At 41.7% G+C, this 14,461-nt stretch overlaps 1 protein-coding gene across 1 annotated transcript; it reads left to right on the plus strand.

Annotated features, from left to right (window-relative positions):
• The first annotated feature begins 4,441 nt into the window (after positions 1-4,441).
• On the plus strand, positions 4,442-5,035 carry LOC115990519. The gene has a single exon (XM_031114349.1). The coding sequence runs from the start codon at positions 4,442-4,444 to the stop codon at positions 5,033-5,035; it is 594 nt and encodes a 197-aa protein (XP_030970209.1).
• The last annotated feature ends 9,426 nt before the right edge of the window (positions 5,036-14,461 follow it).

Genomic DNA, 14,461 nt, shown 5'->3' on the forward strand with positions numbered 1-14,461 from the left:
ATTGTAGTGTTGCATGCCATGTGTTTTTTCCAATATTCCAAAGGTGGTACTCGTTGAATATTCTTTGCCAAGCCATCAATTTGATATATATATTTTTAACAAATTTGGCCTCAATTAAATTGGTTTCTTTATACTAATATCACTATGTTCATACCAAAATCATGAAATATTAACCATGTTATTGGCATGTTAAATGCTTCTCATGCAAAATATGACCAAAATTCTATGAAAAATTTTCATACGTGTAGAGTATTTTAAATGTAAAATAAAAAGTTTTCAAAACTTGTAAATTCTAATTGGTTTCATTTCTATTGAATATCTCAATTTAGTTTAAAATATATTCTTTTTCAAACCTCACTCAAATTCACGATCCACAAAAATATGGCCTAGTCTAAGGTTGACTCAACACATTTCAAGGTCAAACGCAAATGTAAAATGAATAATTACTTAATATTTTATAAGCAATGCATGAATTAGGAAAATGAATTCAACATTTTTATATAATTTGAGAAATTATTTAGACTATTTTCCTATATTTATAAATGTATTTTAAAAATTTTAATTCTAAAATTATTGAAATAATCTATATCAAAATAAATATCATATTTTAGATGGCCAGTACCTCTTTTGGCAATGTTGGACTTCAGTTTTTGAACAATGAGTTTTACTATTTTAGTAATGAATTTTTCTCGGAAATTATTAATTCTAAATTTAATTTTGATAGAGAGAGAAGAAAATAGTAAAATTTTTGGAAGATTAAAAATTTTTACATTCTTAAACTTCCAAAAATAAAATTGTAAAGTTGTGATTTACAACTATATTTTATGTTGGCTTTATTCCATGACAAAAAGATTTGTAATTGCAATAATTTATTTCCTTGTATTTTGTGAGATTTTATTGTATTGGGTTTAGTATTAAGTTGGTGAAAAATCAAGCATGAAATGAAAATCAATTCAGTTTCGCGACTAGCTCGCAAGAAGTTCGCAAGAAAGGTTCCTGTGGAAAAGGCACGTAAGAAGCACATGTGGAAGCTGAAGAGTCAAGTTCCAGGCTATATTTGGCAAGTACTTCACGAGACAGGCCATCTCGTGAGGTACTCACGAAACTCTCTGCCTGGAGGATTTTAAGTGACTTTCTTACCCTTCACCCATACTATATACCCTTATTACCCAAAAAAGTAAAGGAGACTATTATTCAGAAGGAAAACCCTAAATCGGTTTCTACAACACAACACACCTATCTTTTAGAGAGAAAGAGAGAGAGAGCTACTCATCCTTAGTGAGAAATCATTGTAGCCTGTTCTCCTTCCCTCTCCCATTGTCATACCTTTAGAGGAGATTTGTAACCAAACACAACCCACACCTATTTAGAGTGTAGAGAGTTTTTTGGAGCTTAGGAAGATTTAGGGATTAGCCAAAAGAAGCTAGTGAGGGTTGGCAGATGCAATCGGGCATATTGCGAGATCCGGATAGCTGGTGAAGATAAGACTCCGAGAAGTCCGTTGGTAGCAGGAGTTTGGAGGGCTCAAATACATTAGGTAGACTTGGCTTGAAGGGTCTTTTGTTATCCGTGTATTCCAACTTATTCACTAGTGGTTCGATTTCGATTTGGAAGATCGCGGAGAGGTTTTTCATTGAGTTCTTCGATAACACGTCTTGGTGTTATCTTGTGTTTGCATCTCTCTTCCCTTACTCTTGTGCTTTACATTTATTGTTTATTGTTCATGTTTATGCACTAGAGTAGTTCCGATGATTGCGCTTCACTTACTCTTGTTCCGCACTTAGATTAGTTAGAGTAAAACCAATTAAGTCGTAATTTTAAAATTGGGGGTTTAAACAAGCTCTTGTATTTTAGCACAAATCCAAGAGATTTCAATAATAAAACGTATTATTTATTAAATTTTTTGGCCTAAATTACAAGACATTCTATCAGCTGATAGAACATTTTTTTCCCCTAAGTGAGAGACCTTACTTTTTTATTCTTATTTTTGTGCAATACTATAAAACAAAGATATATGATAGATTCTACTTTAGGGGGCCTTAGGCCATTGCCTAAACATCTTTTTTCTTTCTTTTTTTTTCAGTATTTTTAAAATTGTTCTTTAAAGTGGGAGCCAAACACGTACAATATAAAAAATTTTATTTAAAAACTAGTTTCAATTTCAATTTTTGGAAAATTGATTTCATATTGTTTTGAAAATAAAAACAAAAATCTTCCTACCAAATAGAGCCTGAGATAACTTAGATAAGAGTACTATATTACTATAAAAGATGTTACGTCCACAACATTTTCACAATAAATCATAGGTGGTTAGTTGTTATTGGTTTTAATTTGAACCTACTATTGAAATTACTTTTCTACCCCACTAATAATAACCTGTAACAACCTATTACATAGGATTTGTTGTGAAAATATTGTGGACATAGCATTTCTCTAAAATCATTCTATATATACATATGTTGGACCAACCAACCTATTTCAATTTAGGCTTTTTAATAATAATAATGATATTGGGCGCAGAAGCTTAATTACTAATTGCAGTTTCTAGCTATAGCCCAATTACTTGGGTAGGGTAGACTCCACCCACTCCTCCATATTGCAATCTTAACTACTTTTAATGAAGTTGCAACTTATGGATGACAAGAAAGGATGGAATTTGTGCATATAATAAAGTCATTATTATGTTAAATAAATTACGTGGAAGACTAAATTTATGCAATTAAAAAATAATTTTTTTCAAAATTTCTTTGGAGGTCATGGCAATTCTATTATTTGGTAAATGATTATTTATTTATTTTGGGTGATAGGGTTATTGTGCACATTCTAACACTCTCATCGTGTCAATGTTATGGTGAAGAATATGTTTTTAGCTAACATAACCATTTCTTTTCTTCTTCTTTTTTGTGCATGGTCGCAAAAATATTGATAACAATTTAGTTTAGCTCAAGCTTTTAGATTTTAGTCCCCTAAAAAGGGGGTAAAATTATGCAATTGGTGGAAGATGTAGAACAAGGGGTAAACTCTAATCTTGACCCGATAATCATGCAATTTGAATGTAAACTGAAGAGGGTAAAAACTGGGATGACGAATCTGTATAAAGATGGGCCTGACAGGCCCACTTCCATGGGCCGATAGAAGCCTAGCCCAATTCATACGAAGGATTGATAAGAATGGGCCATGCGTCTACATAGCAGCTAGAAGCCCTAGATGGGGAATACTTGCTACACACGCTTGAATCATCATAGAATCCCAAAGAAAATAGGAATTCTAGCACCAAAAGAATTCTGGAAGATACGTGCACAAATGAAGATCTTCTCTACAAGGAAAGGTCTTGTTCATCACATTTGGGACTATTCAAGTAGAGTCCTATAAGGAAAAGACTTCTACACCAAGGAAGAGATGCCAGCCTTCTACTACTATAAAAGCCTCAATGCCCTCACAAATTGAGGTACGCATAATTAACCCTTCTCTAGCACTCTAGAGTTGAGAATAGTTCTAACTTGACCTTCGGAGGGTATTTGGCCGGCACCACACCGGTACTCTCTGTTAGGTCACTTCTTTCTTCTTGCAGGTCGCTATTTCAAGTGTGCGAGGATCGTGTAGCTCACTGATGATTTTTACGGCATCATCAGTTGACGCCGTCTGTAGGAACTCGACTGTTTAGCCAGACTAATCGCTTCTCAGATGTAAGAGTTGCATGGTACTCACTCGCTCGATGGCTACCACTAACAACGTTCAAGGAGACGAGCCGTCGTGATCCACTACATTGGAGAGGCAGGTCCAAACCCTCATGGCAGCAGTGGAACGTCTCACAAAACAGAACCATGATCTGGAGGAACAGCTACGCCAAAGGGACGTAGGACACAACGTTCAAGAGGAAAACCAAGAAGGTATCAGTGCCGAACGAAGGGACCAAGAGAGGTCAGAGGGTAGTAATGCCCCAAGCAGACCAGAGCGGCAAAACATGAGCCTTCCATATCTCATGGATACGGCCCCCCCACCTATTGTCACAGAGATACAGGCGATGAAGGAACAGATGGAGGTCATGATGAATGCCCTCAAGGGACGAATGTCCAATGATCTTGATGACCTAGTAAACAGAACCGACTCACCATTCACTACCTCCGTCAACTCCTTCCCCCTGCCACAGAAATTTCACATGCCCCAGATTGAAAGCTACAATGGGGTCAAGGACTCCCTCGATCACCTAGAGACTTTCAAGACCCTGATGCACCTTCAAGGAGTACTAGACGAGATCATGTGTAGGGCCTTTCCTACGATGCTAAAGGGTCCTGCGAGAATTTGGTTCAGTAGATTAACGCCGAACTCTATCAACACTTTCAAGGAGTTAAGCGCCCAGTTCACCTCGCACTTTATTAGGGGACATAGGTACAAGAGGTCTACTGCGTGCTTGATGAGCATCAACCAATGAGAAGACGAGATGCTGAGATCCTACATAACACGTTTCAACAAGGAGGCCCTTTCAATTGACGAAGCGGATGATAAGATACTCGTAGCAGCATTCACTAATGGGTTACGGAAGGGTAAGTTCTTGTTTTCTTTATACAAAAATGAGTCAAAAACCATGTCGGATGTGCTCTATAGAGCCACCAAATACATGAACGCGGAAGATGCATTGCTAGCCCGCGAGGAGAAGCCCAGAAAGAGGGAAAGACAGAAGGACACACGACAGGATAGAGGACGAAAGATGGCTAGAACCGGAGATCGACGAAATGAAAGGCGCTCTAGACCCCCCACTGGGAAGTTCACGAGCTTCACCCTATTAACCACCCCGATAGATCAAGTCTTAATGCAGATCAAAGACGAAGGAGCCCTGATGTTCCCTGGTAAGCTAAAGGGAGATCCCAGCAAGAGGCCAAGGGACAAGTATTGCCGCTTCCACCGTGACCACGGGTGTGACACAGCCAACTGCTACAATTTGAAACAGCAGATTGAGGCTCTTATTAGACAAGGGAAGCTACAAAGGTTCGTCAATAAGGAAAGAACCGATCCGCCCCAGGAGCAGGTCTCATGATGGGAGAACGAACACCCTAGACCACCTATAGGGGATATAAGAATGATCGTAGGGGGCACAACCGCTGCCAGATCTTCCAAAAAAACCCGTAAAACCTACCTTAGAATGATCAATAGCGTCCAACTTATAGGATCCATACCTAAAATGCCACGAATAAACAACCCCATCATCGGATTTTCAGAAGATAATGCTTGGAGACTTCACCATCCGCATGACGACGCACTTGTGGTCTGCTTGCAAATAGGAGATTTTAACATGCATCAGGTCCTTGTCGACAATGGCAGCTCAGCGGACATCCTATACTACCCGGCATTCTAGCAAATGAGGATTGACAGGGAATGGTTAACCCCAACGAATGCCCCTCTCGTGGGATTTGGAGGAACGAAGGTGTTCCCCTTGGGTGCGATCACACTATCTGTGACAGCAGGTGACTATCCTTAGCAGATCACTAGGGAGGTAATGTTTCTCATAGTCGACTGCTCGTCCGCCTACAATGCCATTCTTGGACGACCCACTCTCAATTCTTGGAAGGCAGTGACTTCAACATACCACTTGATGATTAAATTCCCGATTGATTACGGGGTGGGAGAATTGCGAGGAAATCAAGTGGCAACGTGGGAATGCTATATTGCCATGTTAGAGATGGAGGATCAACAGCAAACAATGTGCATAGGAGAACAACGAGCACTAGTAGAGCCGGTTGAGGAACTGGAAGGGGTGAACCTTGATAACACATGGCCGGAACAGACGACTAGAATTGTCACACTAGCTAGTTGGCCGATACGCCAAGCGCTCACGGCATTCCTCAGAGATAACCAAGACGTGTTCGTCTGGAGTCACGAAGACATGCCAAGAATTGACCCCTTAATCATAGTTCACAAGATAAATGTGTCGCCCTCATTCCCTCCAATTCGAGAAAAGAAACGAGTGTTCGCTCAGGAGCGGGACAAGGCCATAGCAGAGGAAGTTCGAAAATTACTAGAGGTAGATTTCATCTGAGAAGTATACTACCCCGACTAGTTGGCAAACATCGTCATGGTTAAAAAAGCCAACGGAAAATGGAGGATGTGCGTAGATTTCACGAACCTCAACAAAGCTTGCCCTAAAGATAGCCACCCACTCCCACGGATAGATACTTTGGTGGACTCAACTGCAAGACACCAACTCTTAAGTTTCATGGACGCTTTCTCAGGCTACACCCAGATCAAAATGGAAGAAGCTGATCAAGAGAAGACCTCCTTTGTTACAAGCCAGGGACTATTTTGCTACAAGGTGATGCCATTCGAACTCAAAAATGCTGGGGCAACATACCAGAGGTTAATAAAATGTTTGCGCAGCAGATTGGGAGGAACATACAAGTTTATGTTGACGACATGTTAGTAAAGAGTTTGCGTGAAGATGATCACCTAGACGACCTCAAGGAGACCTTTGACACACTCATGTCATACAAAATGAAGCTCAATCCAAACAAGTGCACGTTCGAAGTGACGGCGGAGAAATTCCTGGGCTTCATGGTGTCCCAAAGAGGTATAGAGGTTAACCCGAAGAAGATACGGGCCATAATGGAGTTAGAACCACCAAGGGCGGTTAAGGAGGTCTAGAGTTTGAATGGAAAAATCACAGCCCTGAACAAGTTCATCTCAAGAGCGACGGACAGATGTCTACCCTTCTTCCGCACTCTAAGAAAACCATTCGAGTGGACAGACGAATGCTAGACGACATTTGATGACTTAAAGGCATATCTTTCATCTCCACCATTGTTCAGTCCATCCAAGCCAGGAGAAGAGCTTTACCTATATTTAGTCGTTTCACAAGCTGCTGTAAGCACAGCTTTGGTAAGAGAGGAAGACGGATCTCAGAGACCAGTCTACTTTACAAGCCGAGCACTCCGAGGAGCAGAAGAGAGGTACCCTCAAATGGAGAAGCTGGCTTTCGCATTGGTAATCGTAGCATGAAGACTCAAACCGTACTTCCAAGCACATACCATTGTTGTCTTGATGGACAAGCCCTTGAGAAATGCTATGAGTAGTCTAGAGGCAGCAGGAAGAATGGCTTTGTGGGCAGTGGAGCTTAGCGAGTTTGACATACAGTACCGTCCGTAAACGGCTGTGAAAGGGCAAGTAGTGGCTGACTTTATCACCGAATTCACCCTCGGATACGGCCAAGGGGCAGAGAAGAAAAGACAGTGGAATATTTATACAGACAGATCATCAAATAGACGAGCCGGGGGGGCCGGCGTGGTGATCCAAATTCCAGAGGGGGATAAGATCCAGTGTATGATCCGACTAGATTTCCCCACAACCAACAACGAGGTAGAATATTAAGCCTTGGAGGTAGGGATAGACCTCGCAAAGGCTGCAGGTGCAGAAAACGTGGTCGTGCATTGCGACTTGCAGGTAGTAACAAGTCAGATTAATGGCGGCTACGAGTGTAAGAATGAAAGGATGAAGAGGTATCTAGAATAAGTGAAGTATCGAATCGGCAACCTCGAAGTTAAATTCGTTCAAATCCCAAGGGAAGAAAACGAATGTGCCGACCATCTAGCAAAAGCTGCCTCAGCCGAATTTATGCTAGTCCCCGAACAGGTATTATCATTTGTTCAAGTTTCCTCACTTATTGATGACGGAACGAATGTGCAGGAAGTAGATATTGAATGCAATTGGACTACGCCATTGATATCCTATCTAAGAGCTGGCGTGCTACCAGACGGGAAGGACGCCGCTAGAAAGTTGAAGGTCCAGGCATCACGATTTGTGTTGATAAAAGATGTCTTATACAAAAGAGGGTTCTCACAACCATACCTGAGGTGTTTAGGCCATGAGGAAGAAAATTACGTAATGAGAGAAATCCACGGGGGTATCTGCGGAAACCACTCGGGGGCATGGTCATTAGTACACAAGATGATCCGAGTAGGATACTATTGGCCTATAATGCTGAAGGACGCGCAAGCTTATGTCAAGTCCTGTGACAAGTGTCAGAGGTTTAGCAATTTCATCAGGCAACCATCCAAAGAGCTGACCCCCATGACGACACCTTAGCCGTTCGCTTAATTGGGACTAGATATCATGGGCTCATTCCCGACGGCGGTCAGGTAGCTAAAGTTTCTGGTAGTTGGCATTGACTACTTCACTAAGTGGGTAGAAGCAGAGGCCTTAGCCACTATTACGAAGAAGAACATCTGAAGTTTTGTTTGGAGAAATATCATATGCAGGTACGAGATACCCAGAGTGCTGGTCTCTGACAACTGTAAACAATTCGACAACAGCGCATTCAGAGACTTTTGCTCGGAGCTAGGGATTAAAAATCACTACTCGTCGCCCGCACACCCACAGGCTAATGGGCAAGTCGAAGTCATGAACCGATCCTTGCTCAAGATAATCAAGACCCGACTTGAGGGGGCAAAGGGTATCTGGCCGAACGAACTACCAAGCGTTCTGTGGTCATACCGGACTACAGCAAGAACACCCACTGGAGAAACGCCATTTCGACTAGCATACGGAAGTGAAGCTGTCATTCCTACAAAAGTGGGGCTCACAAGCTATCGGGTGGAGAACTACGACAAGGATAAGAACTAAGAGGCCATGCGCCTTCAGCTTGACCTAGTGGACGAAGTCAGAGCGGCAGAAGAGCAAAGGTTGGTGTGTTATCAGGATCTCATGGCAAAACACTACAACTCCAAAATCAGACATAGAGACTTTCAAGTTGGTGATCTTGTACTACGGAAGGTAATGGGCACCACTAGAGATCCTTTGCAAGGGAAGCTCGGCCCCAATTGGGAAGGACCCTACAGGATCGCATCATGGCAGAGGAAGGGCACTTACCACCTCAAGACGCTGGACGGACAAAAGCTACAGCACCCATGGAACACGGAGCACCTACGAAAATACTACCAGTAGAGATAATATAAAGAACAGCGATGATCCCTAATTTCCCACTTTATTTAATCTTAGCTACAATTACTAGTTTTTTTGACAATTTTTGCTACAATACTTTATGCCTTTTTAAGCCCAAGGAGGCAGGTACTTTTTCCTACAAACGCATTTTTTTTAAGAGGAATATTCAGACACAACCGTGTTTTTCTACTTGAATTCTTACAAAGTTCAAAAGTGGACAAGAGAAAACAATGTCCAAAAAGTGGACGGACCACCCATAGGGTGGAAACTATTACCAAGTCCACAAAGTGGACGAATCACCTATAGTGTGAAAATTTATTATCAAGCCCACAAAGTGGACGAACCACCTATAGGGTGGAAACTATTATTAAAGTCCATAAGCTGGATGGATAATCCCGGACGGGTGAAAATCAAAGTCCATAACAATGGACGAGTAATAAATAAAGTCCACAAGACGAACGAATCATCCCAAGAGGGATGAAGTTTCTAAAGTCCATAAACATGGACGGACACAAATAAAGTCCAGAAACTGGATGAATCATCCTAGAAGGATGAAAAACTCTAAGTCCAAAAACTGGATGAATATAAAGTCCATAAACTGGACGAATCATCCTAGGAGGATGAAAACTTCTAAGTCCAAAAATTGGACGAATATAAAGTCCATAAACTGGACAGATCATCCCAAGAGGATGAAAAATTCTTAGTCCAAAAATTGGACGAATATAAAGTCCATAAACTGGACAGATCATCCCAGGAGGATGAAAAATTCTTAGTCCAGAAAATTGGACGGATACAATATAAAGTCCATAAAGTGGACGGATCATCCCAGGAGGATGAAAAACTCTAAGTCCAAAAATTGGACGGATATAAAGTCCATAAACTGGACGGATCATCCTAGGAGGATGAAAAACTCTAAGTCCAAAAACTGGATGAATATAAAGTCCATAAACTAGACGAATCATCCTAAGAGGATGAAAATTTCTTAGTCCAAAAAATTGGACGGATACAATATAAAGTCCATAAAGTGGACGGATCATCCCAGGAGGATGAAAAACTCTAAGTCCAAAAATTGGACGGATATAAAGTCCATAAACTGGACGGATCATCCTAGGAGGATGAAAAATTCTTAGTCTAGAAAATTGGACAGATACAATATAAAGTTCATAAAGTGGACAAATCATCCCAGGAGGATGAAAACTTCTAAGTCTACAAAAGTGGACGGATATAAATAAAGTCCAGAAACTGGACGGATTATCCCAGGAGGATGAAAAACTCTAAGTCCAAAAATTGGACGGATATAAAGTCCATAAACTGGACGGATCATCTCAGAAGGATGAAAAATTCTAAGTCCAAAAATTGGACGGATAAATTAAAATCCAAAAACTGAACGGATCATCCCAAGAAGGATGAAGATTCTAAGTCCACAAAGGTGGACGGATATAAATAAAGTCCAGAATCTGGACGGATCATCCCAGGAGGATAAAAAATTCCAAGTCCAAAATCACAAACAATAGTCCAAATGAGATGGGCATAAAAACCACGAAATAAGGCAAGATAGATACCATTGACAGATAAAATTATGAAAAACCCTCGAAGGGAAATTGTTCAATATACAAAATTAATGACGGATTGTTCTTAAACTTGAACCAAAAAAAAAAAAAAAACTACTTTATTCTTGAGGGTCAGTATCCTTTTCTTGACGGGCTTCATCGACTACCAAAGGGCCTTGACCTTGAACATCTTGATCTTGAGCGGACTCTCCATCACCCAAATTTGCGTTCTCAGCAAAAAGGTCGTCGGTGTCCTCTGAAGCGACGGGCATAAAGGAGGTCAGAGCTTGGTTTTCAACTTTAATATTCGAAACATCCAAGTCAGGATAGGCGGTCTTGACCTGACAGAGGGCGTCATCAAAACCTTGAAGGAAGGAGTCTCCCAACTCTGACAGCAAGGCGTCGGAGTCATGATACTCACGTATCACCAACTCTTTAGCCTGACGGAGCCTATCCTCTAGATCCTTTATCTCCTTGTCCTTACCATCAAAGGCCTTTTTCGCCTCCTCCATGCTCTACTCAAGGTCTTTCCTTACCTTCTCTGAAAGTTCAAACTTTTTCTTCATTTTAGACTTCCAAACTTGAAGCTAGTTCAGCTCCTCCTCCGTCTCCCCTACCTTTGCCCGTACAAGCTCCAAGGCCGTCTTGTTTGTAAGACACCGTCCTATCAGCCCCTTCATCATAACCATGGCTTGAAACCAAAAAAAAAAAAAAAAAAGGAAGTTAGAGGGGAAGCCAACTAGGAGGACAGACATTAAGTTGACAGTCAGGATTACCTGAGCGATTGCAAAAAGACCCGTCTCCCCCATAGCCTCCGTGGAGTAATTGCTTAGGTCCTCATAGTCCTCCGACGAGATGATGGACGAGTGTTGCTCCAAGGCATGTTTAGAGCCTTCGCGGAGGAGGACGGGTGGTTTCTCTTGATTAGTGGACAGAGCCTTCATAAGGCCTTTACCAACCCCGTGCTTTACTTTGGGGACCGTCTTCGCCCCCTCGGCCATTAGCCCTACGACGGGCTCCAAAGGGACTTTGGGCTTCTTAGCTGGACAGTCCCCCTTTGGCAGCTATTTTCTCTTGGTGGACGGATTACTTGAGCCCGTCCCTTTGAGAGACACGTCGCCGGTCTCCTTCTTCTCTGCAACCTGCGACCTAATTAGTGCCTTCCTCTTAGCGTCATCCATTTCTGTAAAAACGGACGGACAATGTTAGTTACTAATAAAAATAAATGACGTTTGAGAAGGATAAGGCGACGGACTTACGTCTGCGAACTTTGGCATCGTACTTAGCCGCTGCTGATGTTGGTGCAGGACCGTCACAATACCAGTGAATGGTATCAAGCGTCACTAGTTTTGCCTAAGTCCTTTCTTCCGGCTTGGTCTTTGCAAAAATTCTCTCCAAAAAACTAAACTCCTCAAGACTGACTTGTGGACGCCGTCTAACTGCAAATGAAAAGGACGGATTAAAAAAGGGAGAGAAAATAGTAAACTGGACAAATGCAAAAATTCATAAAATAGGACTGGTGCATACGGGACGAATGCAATATGCCCCAAGTCATATCGATGGGCATGTGTTTCGTATCCCCTGGATGACACATCCACTCGTCACCTTCTAGGAAGAAGTAACGGCTCTTCCAGTCCCTATTAGAATCAGGGGTTTCAAATATGACCTTCAATAGTGGACTCCTAGCAACAAAACTATAAATTCCCCTTGATTTGTCTATTTCATCCGGACGGTAGCAGTGAAGGAATTCCCGCACCGTCAGTCTCCTGGCTCCATTTGTCATAGCACCGTACAAAACCTCCATTGCTATGAAGACCCTCCAGGCGTTTGGGGATATTTGGTTGATGGATAGACCCAGATGCTTGAGAAGCTCACGATGAAGGGAACTTAGTGGGAACCTAAGTCCTGCCTTCAACATCTATTCATACACCCCGACACTTTCTACCCCTTCATAATAGCACTTCTCTGACGCATAGGGTAGATGGATGGGAATGTTATCTGGAATTTGGAAATTGTCCCTAAGTGTATTGAAGTGATTTTCCTTGATAGTGGACCTAAAATTGTGCATCATCCACTTTCGCAACATGATGAACTCCCTAAGTCCATCAGCACCTACGACGGATCCTACTTGTTGATCCTTGCCGTCATCAGAATCTTCCTCAAGGACGGCCATCTCCCTATCCTCATTTGTTGAGGACGAAGAAGATGTAGACGGACTCTTATATTTGCTTGTACTCTCTTGTTCTTTGTGATTGGATGGGAATACTTCCTCGTAATCCGCCCTATCATGGACAACTGACTGATTACTCGACGCACTAGACATTGCCTATACGGGACGACAAAAACCTAAGACTCTGACGGGTCTAGAAGGGTTGACGGGTTTATTTAATCTAGGAAAATGTAGTGTAGCAAAAAAGAAAAGGAAACTTGTGAAAAAAGAGAGAATTCTTACCAATTTAATAAATGAACGGAGGAAGTTTGTTGGAGACGGATACAGCTACTGGACGGAGTGTTCTCTGACAAGGGTGACAGTTACACTCTAACAAGGTGTTTAAGCAAAAAATGGAGAAATGAGAGTGGAGGAGTATGATATTTATATGGGAAGTGCACGGAAGACGAAGTGACGCTTCGATCCGGGATAAAATCCAATAAAAAAGTGACACGTGTAATGCGTCATAAATGGCCTCTAGACAGCCTGTCAAGGGTGTGCACGGGTCCTGGCACCTACGTTGAAGCCGTCAACCCACAAGCATTGGAATCGTCATCCCTGGATGCTTGAAACCGTCACCCCACAGGTCCTTCCACTAAATGTGACGAGCCCATGGGGTGAAGGGGGCAACTGAAGAAGGTAAAAACTGGGATGACGGATCTGTATAAAGATGGGCCTGACGGGCCCACTTCCATGGGCCAGTAGAAGCCTGGCCCAATTCATACGAAGGATTGATAAGAATGGGCCATGCGTCTACATAGCAGCCAGAAGCCCTAGATGGGGAATACTTGCTACACACGCCTGAATCATCATAGAGTCCCAAAGAAAATAGGAATCCTAGCACCAAAAGAATTCCGAAAGATACGTGCACAAATGAAGATCTTTTCTACAAGGAAAGGTCTTGTTTATCACGTTTGGGACTATTCAAGTAGAGTCCTATAAGGAAAAGACTTCTACACCAAGGAAGAGGTGCCAGCCTTCTACTACTATAAAAGCCCCAATGCCCTCACAAATCGAGATACGCATAATTAACCCCTCTCTAGCACTCTAGAGTTGAGAATAGTTCTAACTTGACCTTCGAAGGGTATTTGGCCGGCACCACACCGGTGCTTTCTATTAGGTCACTTCTTTCTTCTTGCAGGTCGCTATTTCAAGAGTGCAAGGATCGTGTAGCTCACTGGTGATTTTTACGGCATCATCATAAACCATAGCAAGCATGCCTTACTTTAATGTAATAATCAAGTTGCTCTCCATATTTGTAGCAAACCTAGTCTATCACGAACACACTAAGCATATCGAGATAAACTATCATCTAATTCGAGAAAATATTCAACAATATGTGATAAAGACCTTCCACATCTCAAGTACAAATTAGATAGTAGACATTTTCACTAAAGCCTTGGGGCTTCTAGTAATAGACTAAATGAGACTTTTGAACATTTATCAAACTACGGTTCAATCCAAGTCAATTCAAGAGAGAAAGGTTGATGTTTCATTATAGACATAGCTACGACTAGTTTGAGAGAGAGTGTTAACAAGAAAGTAGAAAAGGTCCCAACGATGTTGTTTTGTAGGTTGAAGAGATTGATGAGAAATAAAACACTACAATGACATCGTTTCATTAAAACAAATTTAAATGAAGCATTAAAGAAGTGAATGATTCATAATGGAATCATTTCCTTAATTAATGCTAGATCAGATCAGATTTACTTAACGACTTCCAATTTATTTCAAGCAAATGTCAAACAAGATGTAAGCAATGGCGGCTTCAGGA

The sequence above is a fragment of the Quercus lobata genome, chromosome 5 (assembly GCF_001633185.2).
Source record: "Quercus lobata isolate SW786 chromosome 5, ValleyOak3.0 Primary Assembly, whole genome shotgun sequence".
Taxonomy (NCBI): domain Eukaryota; kingdom Viridiplantae; phylum Streptophyta; class Magnoliopsida; order Fagales; family Fagaceae; genus Quercus; species Quercus lobata.

Excerpts from the sequence above, each read along its gene's own strand:
- LOC115990519 (XM_031114349.1), top strand. The coding sequence starts at position 4,442 with ATGCTGAGATCCTACATAACACGTTTCAACAAGGAGGCCCTTTCAATT.